Here is a 12,742-nt window from a genome sequence, read left to right on the forward strand (position 1 = left end):
AGATTAACTATTTTTGGGTGGGGTGAAAGGGCAGGTGGGAGGCAACGCACACACAGACATATATATGAATCATTACTTTAAACAATAAGGGACACTAAATTACCGTGTAGAACTGAAGCCAAATATATTTACTTGTCCAAAGTTACCAGAGCAGTAAGCTGAAGTTTAGAGAAGAAATAATGGGGGCTATCGTTTAAAGAGGGAAAAACAAAAGTCATGATCTTAAAAACATGTTCAGGGATAGCAGCTTATTGCCTCACCTACAACAAAGGTCATGCAAAACATTGCAGCTTTACATATAAAAGTAAGCCACACATTTTATAGGACCTTATACAGTACTATAGCACTATATTGTTAACAAATATAAAATTAAATACATCTTTAACCTTTACCAAAAATAACATAGCAGCTCCTACACTTTTGAAGGTAGCCAAGCATCCCATTCCTCCAAAAGCTTAGTTTAAGAAACTGTTAGAAAAACACCAATTGTGCAAATATTTGAACAGTAGAACACATGAGTTTTTATAAGCTGAGTACATACAATTATTCAAACTGTACAGAAACCTAGACTGGGTTAATGATAAACCAGATTGCAGGAGACTATCTATTCTCAAGCACCATAAACAAGTGCGCACACACTAAGGGCCTTGGACACACTTGTAACAGAATCTGTTTGCTTTATGGTAAAACAATTTATCTGAAGCCCTCCAGTATTGCATAAAAATATTATTCCAAGTGGGTCTATTTAAATTTTATGTTGATCCAGCTAGCAACTAGGTTATAAAAAAGGTGGTGTAGATAGAATGGAGGGAGTTTTGGCATTATCACTGAAGTCAAGACTGTGAAATCCTTCCCATCTACTCCTGTTATTTTCCTTTTGTGTATTTCTTCCTGCTTGACTTCTCCCTCAAGTAACAAATGTTTTATGCCTTTCTATCTTACCTTTCCTTACTATCTTCCCCCACCAGATGCAAACCTCAACCTTCCCCGAGAGTTATCTCATTATTTAACCCTCACCACCACCACCCAAGACAGCAGTTTTGGAATCTGTACTTGCATTGTGATCTCCAGCCACCCAAATTGTGGTGTAACCGCACTTAAGTTTTAAGTTTAGCTGATAAGGAAAGGTGGTGGGATTGGGAGAATAATCATGCCTTCAGATGAAATCTTTGTACCAATAGCACACACTTTGAAAAACTGGTTTATCGAACCGTTTCTGCATACCAGAAAAAACCTAACTTCTCCTGGTACTCTTTATGAGTCCCCTTGGCCACCAGCTCTACAGTGGACTTTGTTTCACAAACTCCACCTACTGAGCAAACTCTTCAATAAGACATGGGAAGAGGACCGGCTCAGCTATACCTAACTCTTCCACACGGCTACCTTTGGAATTAGAACTAGGTGCAAGAAAAACATTCTTTTGTCTCTGTTTTTTTAATGACTGATTTGTTTTGAACTAAATAGTCATGTTTCTGGTCCCATTTTCATCTTGCTCTTCATCAATAATCCCATGTGACAGAAACTAACTGCTAAAAATCCTTACTCTGGTATAAAAACCTTCGTTACTTACTTTATTTTTCTATAAATTAAAATCTTAATACCTGTTCTCCCCATCTCTGACTGAATCCAGTAAGTTAAAATCCTGTCACTTGAACTCTAATTGGTATAAAATCTGTAATTTGTCTACACATGCCCTAGACCCATGCTAGTGTTATACTTTCTCACTATCAGATTCTCCTTTTTTCATGTTTTCCCCCTTTCTATGAGAGAATCCACTGCTTGCAGCTTTGCGTACTGAGAGTATGAAGTGGTGCCAAGAGATCTTCCCATCTTTCAGGTAATCTAATCAAGCACTAGATTAACACAGTCTGATAAAAGCAATTTGGGCAACTACTTCAAGAAACTGTTTCAGAGCTTAAAAACAGGCAGGCAACTTGCTTTTTGTCACCACACAGTTGTGAGTTTATTGTAGCATATTATGCCAAATTCTTACAGCAAATTCTTACAAACACCGGTAGAATATGGCCATGATTCAAGAATAAAGAGCCATCCTTTTAGCCATCTCTTTGCAAGCCTTTGCTGGCTGAAGAGGTTAGGACTGTACCTGCAATTCCATTACACTGAACTGAAACAGTGACACTCCGGATGCATCTTTGGGACACGTAAACAACAAGTTGCAAGAAAAAGGAATTCCCATGTTAGCTTCTCTTTTGGTTAAGCCTGAGAAACTCTGTGATTCTCTGCAAAACAATATCTTATCACTGGCTATATCAACACCACCTCCTGACTGGGGTAAAGCTTAAGGACTACCTTGACCAAAGGAGACAACTTCCAACATCATACAAGTTTTCTACGAACACTATCAAACTAGACCTCAATTATGCACACCATGCCACACAAAACACTTAATACAACCCAGTCACAGAGTATACTAGTGAGTGAATCACATCACACACATACTAGAGAAGGAAAAAAAACCTCAAACACCAAGAGAAAACCAGAATTGCAGTAGTCTCCGCAAGCCTGATACAGAACAAAAAGATACAGAAATCACTCCAAACTAGGCAGTAACTTAAATCCCAAGACCCATCAACCAGGAACCTGAAAAACGAACATCAATAAAATGATGAAGATGCTTACATACATCAGCTTGCCTCCAGCTGATGCTCCAGAACATATTATGAACCAAGTAATGAAGGAGAAGAAAATCCCTTCTGGGCCCTTACAGATGGCTAGCAGAAAGACTAAACCATGGGGCCAGCAGAGTATGGCACATACCAAGGTTTCTGTAATCACAGCAGCTGACAGAGACTAAGCTAACTCTATATAGTCAGATTTTATTTGCACTTTGTCAACATGAAAACACATCTGGACATACTTCCTCCAAGCCGACCATCTACAAACAGCCTCTATGGTTAAATGAAAATGTTTTCTTACCATTTCCTATCCTTTTTCGCTCACAGACATAAGCTTGTTATTGAAATGCAGTTATAATGTTCCTCCTTGAAACTATGCAAAATATCTATCACAAACTTCCACATACATTGACAAAAGGCCAGACCTGGGCCTTAAAACCATTGTTTATATTTCGTCATGAACACAGCACATATTTTGAGATCAGGTGGCCTGAACACAGCTCTGTTCTACTTTACAGAAGTGAAGGTATCTGCTTTACCTACAAACAGAAGAAAAGGCCTAAGATTGCAAGGGAAGATGTAAACAGGATAGAGAAGGAACACTTATTTAGCTCATCTACACCCTTTCACTGTGCAAAAAAAAAAAAATGTATTCAAATTAGCTGGTTTTGTTAGAAAAACATGGCAGAATTTATCATTGCTTTGGTACAACATTTATCACTATTCCTGTTTCAGTTTAAAAAAACACCCCACAACTCTAATAAAAAGGCCACCCTCAAAAGCCAGTAGGGACATTGCAAATAGGACTGTTTGTCAAACTTGAACTCTTAAGCAGCTATTCCAATTTCAAAACCTGCATGTTTGGATGTTAAGAGCACAGTAATTCACTAACCCATACATTTTCTTCTAGGAAATTAAAAAATCCTCAAACCCAAGATGATTATATTCATTCACGTACAGCAAAAACAGCTGGGGTTTGTTTTTTGGATTTTAGTTTTGTCGTGGTTGTTTGTTTGGGGTTTTTTTTCAGATTATACTGGCCTGCTATATTACATAGATATTTGATTCCTGAAGAATAATTAGCTGAGGTGAGTAGAGTTCTCACAGATGAAAAAAATAAAGAAATGCAGGCAAATACTGTGGCCAGGCAACCATGCTATTTTTATTTGATGACAGCAAATCTATTCCTATACATCGATCAATTAGAGAACAGCGACATTTCATCTCAGTCTTAAATTACTAAATTGAACAATCTTTAGTGTATTTTACTTAGCTCTACTAGTCAAACTGAAATCCCTTTTTAAATATTTTCAGGGCTAAATAAATGAAGGTCTTACTAAAAATTGAATATAGTAGAATTGTAATAAACTAGGTAGGATTTTGATGAGCTGATACACAAAAGAATGATTATCACCAAAAAAGTCAATAGATTTTCCTCAAAGAAAACAACGTCCCAAGTTATCAGCCAGTTTCTTACTCTAAGTGAATGCTCAGCTATACTAACAAACAGCTTACAGCTTTTCGTTTCTAGAACAGGTTCTCAAATATAGCAGGCATTTAGTCATGCTCTTCTTCCGTTAAACTCTGGCTGTGGCTTATCACCTCATCTTTCTCAGCCAATTCAGAAGCAGACTGGAAACAGCTCAGTAACATTTCTGCACTTGAGTCATTCATTAAAATCTTTCTTTTGCCAGAGCTTCTTGCCACATGCAGTTATTAAGGATTTTATTTCCTCTTGTTACATTCTGAAACTTGTTCAGCAATTTGTCTTGCATGTTTGGCTTCCCTTCAAGCATACACCAGGGTCTGTGTTTAACAAGACAATTAAGTAAACAGGAGAACCGTATTTTCTTTAAAAGAAAAAGATGGCAGAAAGGCATACAACGCTCTGAACAACTGTGAGTTGCAGGTGTTGGGAAGAGTTTAGACTACAGATGCAGCGCTTGTGGGTCTCCTTCCTGCAGGCACAGCACTGCCTTGCGGTAACAAGTCAAGGAAGGGATCGAGACTTGGTATTATCAGGGTAAGTAGACCGGCCAGATGTCACTTAGCATGACATCCGGCAGCGTATTTGTCTAAGAATTAAGGCACCCATTCTCCCTGCTAACAACCATAGAAAAGAGCAAGTACCTTAGCGATGGTGAGGTCCTGAAGTACCCTCTCCTTACTGCCAGTCCCCCCCTCGCCCCAGCCTGTCCACTACTGCAGGGCCCATTCCAGTGCCATGGCGGGACTCGTCTCTTCCACCCCTTTGCCTCACCTCCCACCTTCAGATACTTCCCTGCCCGTCCCTACAGCTCAAACCCACGCACCAGCTTGCGGCACCCTTGTTTCTCCACGCACCCCCTTCCCAACACACCGCTCCCTCTATAAACAACCCACAGCCCAACTCTCCCGCCTGCCTTCTCCACTCTTCCCGAACTACTGACCCTGCTCAGCGCTATTCCCCGCGGCGCACCCCTCCGAGCCCGCCTCTGCACCCCCCCCTTCCCCACGCACGACCCCCGGGACCCTGCAGCTCCTTTGCCGCCCACCGCCCCCCTCCCCAGCACCCCCAGCTGCTGATTCCCAACCTGGAGACAGCCCCCCACTTCCCCAGCACCCCCAGACACCGACTATAGACGCTCTCCCCCCTCTCCCCCGAGGCACTGACCCCCGCCAAGCACCCCAAACTGGGCGATAAACCCCTCCCCAGCACCTCCACGAACTGACCCCCCGCCCAGACGGCCGACAACCCCTCAGCAGCCTCAGGCATTGACCCCCCCGCCCCCCGGGGCAGGCTCCTCCCCCGGCCCAGGCACTAACCCTCATCCCAGTCACCGACAAACCCCCCCACCCCGTCGCCCACCTGCCGCCGGTACGGGCCTCTGCGCTCTCCTCAGGCTCCTGCTCGCCGGGCGCCGCGGGGGCCACACCGGCCTCATCGTCCTCCACCGTCACATCAGCGGGACCGGCCGGCAGCGCGGCGGGAGCGGCGGACGCCCCCAACCCGAAAGCGGCCTCCACAGCCGCGGCATCGCCCGCCAACGGCGGCGGCGGCGGCTCCGGGCCGCCTGCCGCCACCCCCAACAGCAACAACAGCAAGGTGAAGGCGGCCAGAGCGCTGCGGCACCGCGGCCCCCGCATGGAGGGGCCCCGCCTCGCCCGCCGCCGCCGGCCGTTAGGACATGAACGCTGCCGCCAACGCCGCCGCCACAGAATGGGCACCCGCCGCGCGCCGCAGCCCTCCCCGCGCTGCCCCGCCCCACCCCGCCCGCCGCCACGTACCGGCACTCCGCGCGCAACCGCCCCCGGCACCGCCGCCCGCCCCTCTGCGGCGGGGAAGCAGCCCATTGGTCCGGCGCCACGCCGCTCCACCCGCCGCTGCCTCTTGATTGGGGGAGACCAGCGGAGAGGGCGGGAAGAAGCGGTGTTTGTCAACAGAGCCGCGGGGCCAATTGGAGTCATGCCGCTCTCTTCCCCTCCCTCCGTCGCTGCTCCGACCAATCGAAAGCGCATGATTCACCGACCCGCTCAGGGATTGGCGGAGCCGGCGCGCCACACGTGCCGCTGACTGGCGCGCCGAGTGGCGCGGCACCGCCCCTTCCCGGCCGGCCCTCGGCCGGGCTGGAGACGTGGCTCTTCCTCCGTGCCGGCAGGGCGGGGACAGCGGCGCGCACCATCCGGCGCGCGGGGACGGGTGTGAGGGGACGGGTAACGGGCCCCTCCGGGGCGAAATGGACGCGTCGGGCGGGAACGGCGGAGGGCGCCGCGCGCCGGCCCTGGGGACCGCCATGTTCCCCCGGGCGGTGTGAGGCAACGGCCGGGCGGGGCGAGGGCGCGCGTAGGTAGGTCTATACTCACACCGACACGTACAGGCTCTGCTGAGGTGCTCGTAGCGGCCGTTCCCCTCCTGAGGCCGGTGGTTTATGTTGCTTTAGGCACCTTCTCCAGCCAAACGCCTCGTCTCCTTCAGGAAAGGGCACGGTGGCATTGACTGCTTCCCTCAGGAGATCATTCCCTGGTTAAGGGACGCGCCAGTGGACGAGGTTAGCTGGGTAGGTACGTAATGTGGCACAGCACGATGACCAACGGGCCCATGAATGGCTGCCTCAGTGTCTTAGCTAAGCATCACGGCAGCCTTGGAAGCCATATGTGGTAAATTCAACTCATGGTTGCTCCATGTATTCACAGATTTTGGTTTCCTTTATCAAGCAGGTAACACCTCTGCATTCTTCGGGGACCGTTTTTCCCCTTTCTAGCAGTTAATGAATCATTATGTCCTTTGCCTTATCTCCTGCTCCTGGGGAGCAGTTCCCATCACCGAGGCTGGCTGTTGCCCACACCAACAGAATGCCTGTGGCCTGCAATGGATCATGCCATGCCTAGTGCTGCAACCATGAGGTTTTTTTGTGTCAGTGTTCATCCCTATAGAGATAGGTATGTAGTTTATTAAGCCACACCTTTATCTTCTTTGTTACAAACCAAATTAGTTACAAACTCCTCTGTTCTCACCGTAAGACATTTCCTCTAGCCCTTATTACAGTTTTCTGTCCCTCCCCTTTTCCAGTTTTTTCAGCATTGCATTTTAGAATATGGAGATGCGGGTGCTGTCTTTATCTGTATCCACGGGTAGAAAAAGCTCTAGTATATCCCTAGGTGTGCCTCTCCTTTGCAGAGGGGCAAAGGCTGACTGTAGGCCGTATGTGAGCACACAGCGCAATGCCTCTAACCCCCATGTCTCACCCAGCTGGTCCCTGTGGGTGTGTACATGTGCTTACCTGAGATGCGTGGCTTTCCATTTGATTGTCTTATGAGGCAGTCAGTCCCTTTACCCAGACTGTGTTTTGAACAACGGCCCTTGTCATCCTGATGGTACCACCCTGCTGATGCGGTTGTCATCTGCAAATTGTATTAGGAGTGATTTTGTATTAACTTCCAAATGACTAATGAAAATATTGCTTACATGTGTAGTACAGTATACATGATCCCGGAGGGATACCGTTACATTATTGAGTTATAATCAGTTCTAGAAAAAATAATTCTATGTGGCCAGTGTTTAATATATGCTTAACTGATGCTTTATTACCCTTTATTTTTCATTAAAATATTGTGCAGTTCTAAGTAAAAATCCTTTAAAGAGTTTATTACAGCTTCCAGAGAAAATTTAATTTTTTGTTGTCTTCTTGAAGCATGAAATGAGATTTCTATTAGACCTTTGACTGGCATTACTAATTTTTTAATGAGTCACATACCGTTTTATTTTGGTATTTAGCCAGGAACTGTTCTTACATCTACATTTACTACAGATCATACAACTGTCCTTTCTGAAGACAGATACCAACCTGGTATGCTTTTAGCTTTCCAGAATTTCCCTAGCATATCAAGGTTTACCAAAGATGAACATCAACAGAAAAGGGGTCTCCGCAGACAGCTGTTTCAGAGCTACTGGACCACAGTTATCCCTAGAAGACAAGAGCTTCATTGGTTACTAATGGACTCATATTTATCACATCACTGTTAAGTAATCCACCCGCGTATCTTCCTGCTTCTTTACAAACATAGATCATAAATGTTCAATGAACACATCTGCCTCATTATTGACATTTTAATCATGTCCATGTAGTAATGGGCCTGTACTAAGGTTTTCTGGGATTTAGCCTCACCAGCTATGGATTTCCTTTTATGTGCTTCACTTTCAATAACTAATCTGCTTCTCATAACTTATGTGGTCATTTATACCAACATGTGTTTATTTCCTGCTTTCCCCATTTTTGGCTATTTATTTTTCATTTTTAATCACTCTCTCCAGTCCACTAATAAAACACAAATTGTCAGTGTACTTTCTCTCTTGATTTTGAAATTGTGTCTCTTTGAATGCTCAGTGAACTCTTTTTGAAGAGCTTGTAATTGTCCTAAATTGTCCTTCTACCTAAATTTTTCTTTCTGCTTGCACTCGTACTTTCTGATGAGTTGGAAATACAGCTCTTTTAAAACACCAGATGTATGCAAAGTCAGCTCATGAACACTGCTCCCCAGACAACCACTGAACTGCAATCCAGAGATTTTTTTTTTTTACTTACTTCATTATAACGAAGTCCGAAAGAGTTTACCTTGTGCCGCATGCCAAACTGCTCATGCCATTTTTAGTAACTTAAATGACATTTTATTATTGTACCCATATGGTCTTGTGCTATTATTTTATCTAGATAACTCCTCTCTCTTCACTGTCTACCCGTTCATATGTTTATAAAGAGTAATTAAATTCCTTCTGTTTTGCTATGCAAACCAAGCCAAAGGGCTTTTATTCTTCCCTTACACTTTTGGCTCTCTGCTCCCCCGTTCATCTCACTAGCCCTCCCCTGCACCTGCTCCCATTTAAATTAATCTTTCTTGCATAGTGGTGTTTTGAACAGTCACATTGAAGGGTAACTAATATATTTAAATTTTAAACTCCATTATATTTATAGATTGTGCAGAAAAACTAGTTCTGCGTCGTGCCCTCTATAGTAACTTATCTATTTTCCTACTAGTTATTCAAGGGGCTTAGAGACAGATACGCAGTAACCACAGACCCCAGCGAGTTTCAGAATATCAGAATACTTTACAAATAGACTTGCACTTCTACCTTTGTGCTGGTTCATGAAGGTTTATTATGCTTAAGGCAAAACAATAACAGCCTTGTGCAAGTGTCCCTATCACACCCATGAGTATTACCTCATTCTCTTGTACTTCCTCCCACCTCCCTGTCCCAGATCAGCAGTCTTCCCATTGCAGCCTTTGATCTTACGAGGGCTCTAACAGTTTTCAAGGGAGTCCATGTTTTCTTCTAGACTCCTCCTAGATTCCTTACCACTGAGGCGTAAGGAATTAACAATTGTAATCTACAAGTCCTTGATTTTCTCTTTTGGAAACATTTCTCTGAGGCATGGGCAGTGTTATTCACAAATTCCTTAGAAAAACACTGCAATACAGCCATATAATTTTCTCTCTGTATTAAAAATTTGTGCCAACAAAAACAAACTTCCTGCTTTTTTGCAAAGCATGACTCACATTCTCCATTCTGTTTTGACTGACTGACATAAGAGATCTATTTCAATCATATGACAATAACTTTAAATCTGACCAGCCATTTATGTGGAAATCAAAGCTTGTTCTTGCAGGAGGGATGGATGTTAATAGGAATGGTGTTTTACGTAACTCCACTAAAGATCTGCCGGATTTTCTTGAATAACTTGCTCTCAGACTAGCGAGGTGCAGCAGCGAAAGCCCAGCATGCCACCTCGTGGCTGCCCTGTACCAAGGGCCATTCGTAGTCCCCTGCAAAATTACAATTTATAGCCTGCCTTTTCCCTCAGGAAAATTCAGACTGTCAAAAAGCTGCATATATTTTAATTAGTGTAGCAGCGCCCCTGCTGATGTCTTTTCACAAGCAGAATAAAACCAAGCAATTCTTCATCCAACAGATCAAACCGGAGACAAGCGGTGAAGTTGGTGTTATTCAGAGGAAATGTCACTGAACTGCAGTTTGCAGGATAGAAAATAAGGTAGCAAGAATGCAATTGCTGGGACATGACAGGCTTGGAGACCCACTGCCAACCAGAAAGGGAGCTTATCTGGAAAGATGAGTTAGAAATGCTCGATCTTCCACTTGGTTTCTCTAGTGAGTTTGTGAAGTTTTACCTTCGTAGATTTGGTTGTTTTTTATCTCTTTCATGTCTTATGAAGTGAGATATACTGTTAATCGAATAAACACGTCTGACGCCCAGAGACTGCTATGCCTTTGCTAGGATTTCACACAGGTTATCATGCACTTTTGCAACAGGTTTAAGCTGGGCTATGTCTGCTGCAGAAGGTGGTCCCAACTGGTTGATCTCGCTGCCTTCCTCCGGCAAGGTCAAGAAAAACTGATTTTGTAGGTTGCATTACCTTTCAGAAAAAACAGCTCTCTGCCAACACATGGAAGCAGCAGGAAAACTTGGCAAGTGATGGACTGGAGGGTGGGAATGCTCCTTTTTGGGGACACAGCTGTCTTAGACCAGAGCAGCTTAAGCCAGTTACAAAACTCCCCTTCAGAGATACATGTTAAGTTGGGCAGACCCAGTTCATCCTCACTTACCTGGCAAGAAGAAACTGTTCTTTCTGCCTGTGTGGCAAGGTGAGTCAGCACAGGGTCAGAGGAATGCCAGAGCCAACATAAACTCTGCACCCACGTTGAGAGTGGATGGTGGGTGAAGGGAGTAAAGAGCGGGATCTTCCCATTTTGTCAACAGCAAGCTGTTATCTCAGCTACTGTGTAATTTCCTAACATGTAATTCCAGGCTCAGACACAGAATTCAGCACCCAGAATCATGCAGCCACCCTTTGCCACCCTGATGGTCCAAGCTACTCTCTTCATCAGCGTGGCATTTCGCTAGGGTTAACACCTCGCAGTTACCACCCTGTTCGACAAGCAAAATGTCTGTTCAAACAAAGCAGATTCAAACACCTCCCTCCCTACTGAAGCAGAGAGAATGAGAGTTGGCTCCTAGAGAGGCTTTGACACGGGGCAAAACCAGGCTTGTACAAAAGGACTTTGAGCTGTTTGCAAACAGTGCTGGTTGTTGCTGAATCTTGAAAGAAAATCCATTTCTAAAATGTCCAACGCCTTCTTTTTGTGCATAGGCAAGGCTCAGCACACCGTAAATGAGAGATTTTCCTGCATTTGCTGGAACTGTAACTCACCAGCAGATTCAGATAAATTGCCAACAGAAAGACCCATTATCTGTAAGTGGAAATGTTTGCTTTCCTCCGGGCATGTGCACTGCACAATGTGTTTCAAGCCAAAGCCATCAGCCGTTGCTGTTAGAGTACAAACAGGTTTATCGCCCCACACTTAACTTCTGGGCTAACACTCCCCATTCTGGTGGGATTTGAGAGATGCCCGCATGTAAGGATGGGCTTCCTGAATCAGTGTAAGACCCTCGTGACTGTTTTTCGTTTCAGGCAGCAGTCAAACATTCAGCATACTGAAAGGAGAAACCCCAAACCCAGTCAGCTGCTCCTTCAGTTTTACCATTAATGCATTGTGGAAGAACACAGTACTTAGGTCTGATTCTTTCTGAAGTATATATCCCACTGGATGGGCGCATTTACACTCTAAGATGTGTAACTTGCAGGAAAGATCGTTGCCAGCTATCAGAAAACACCGAACGACTGTACAGCAATCACGCGCTGCTCTTAATAGCAAGTCACCTGCTCTGCACAGAAAGGTGAGGCCATACCGCGCTGAGATAAGCCTGGGCAGCAATAATGGAGTCTTTGTTGAAATACCACCCCATTGTTCAAAGACTGCTGTGCCGGCCCAGGGAAAACAAAAGGAAACGTTTCTAGCCCTTAAAAATCACATCAGAATCGCAGAGGTTGGCAACAGAACAAGTCGGTCATGCACAGAATTTAAAAAAAGAAAAAGCCAACAGCAGCTCTTCTGTTGTGCAAATAATAATAATGAAATATGTATTATTCTCTACACATTGTGGTCTGGCCTTGGAGTGAATAGTGAGTGATAAATACTTGTAATGCTTATTCATCTTGGTGGGACTGCAACCTGGAGAGAAACTGAGATGCCTCTGCGTGGTCCTAACGTGTCCCCCAGGTGCACAGGTACTTGGAGGTTCGTCTGCCTCTCTTGGTATTCTTCACAAAGGGTTTCAGCAGATGCCAACCCAGAATAGAGGAGAAAAAAATATGGCAAAAAAAGAGGCTCTGTGTGCTCCCTGACAGAAACACCTCCATCGAGTTTTATCCTGACCTTCATGCAGGGTGGGATGAGGACGACTAAGTGCTGGCGTGGTCAGAGGACCAGTGTTTTCTGTCACATCCATGTTCCTCCTTGTGAGTCCTGCGACACGCTCCCAGCTGGGGCAGGCCATGGCTCGCCAGTCCTTCACCCCCTGCCATACAGAAGAACTTCCCAGCGAGATCATGCTACAAACTTTGAGTAAAAGTCCAAGAGAGGCTCTGCATTAGCACCTCTGGAAGCCCGGGTAGAGTTAAGTAACGCCCTGAGCTTGTTGCATTGCCTGGCGCCGTGCGGGGCTCCCCCCGCCACCCGCTCTCCTCCCCCAGCACTGCCCATTCCTCTGCAC

At 45.3% G+C, this 12,742-nt stretch overlaps 1 protein-coding gene and 1 long non-coding RNA gene across 2 annotated transcripts in view; one reads left to right on the forward strand and one right to left on the reverse strand.

The window, feature by feature from the left end:
• Window positions 1–5,850, reverse strand: part of EIF2AK3 (eukaryotic translation initiation factor 2 alpha kinase 3) — a 45,565-nt gene extending 39,715 nt beyond the window's left edge. Inside the window, exon 1 of the mRNA XM_054203259.1 lies at window positions 5,485–5,850. Coding sequence (XP_054059234.1) covers window positions 5,485–5,762 — 278 coding nt within the window. The 5' untranslated portion in view covers window positions 5,763–5,850. The remainder of the gene's footprint in view (window positions 1–5,484) is intronic.
• Window positions 5,851–6,290: 440 nt separating this feature from the next.
• Window positions 6,291–8,457, forward strand: LOC128910229 (uncharacterized). Its single transcript, XR_008466654.1, has 2 exons — window positions 6,291–6,463; window positions 6,557–8,457. It is a non-coding gene; the product is annotated as an uncharacterized LOC128910229 (long non-coding RNA).
• The last annotated feature ends 4,285 nt before the right edge of the window (window positions 8,458–12,742 follow it).

Source organism: Rissa tridactyla, chromosome 5 (assembly GCF_028500815.1).
Source record: "Rissa tridactyla isolate bRisTri1 chromosome 5, bRisTri1.patW.cur.20221130, whole genome shotgun sequence".
In the NCBI taxonomy this organism is placed as follows: Eukaryota; Metazoa; Chordata; class Aves; order Charadriiformes; family Laridae; genus Rissa; species Rissa tridactyla.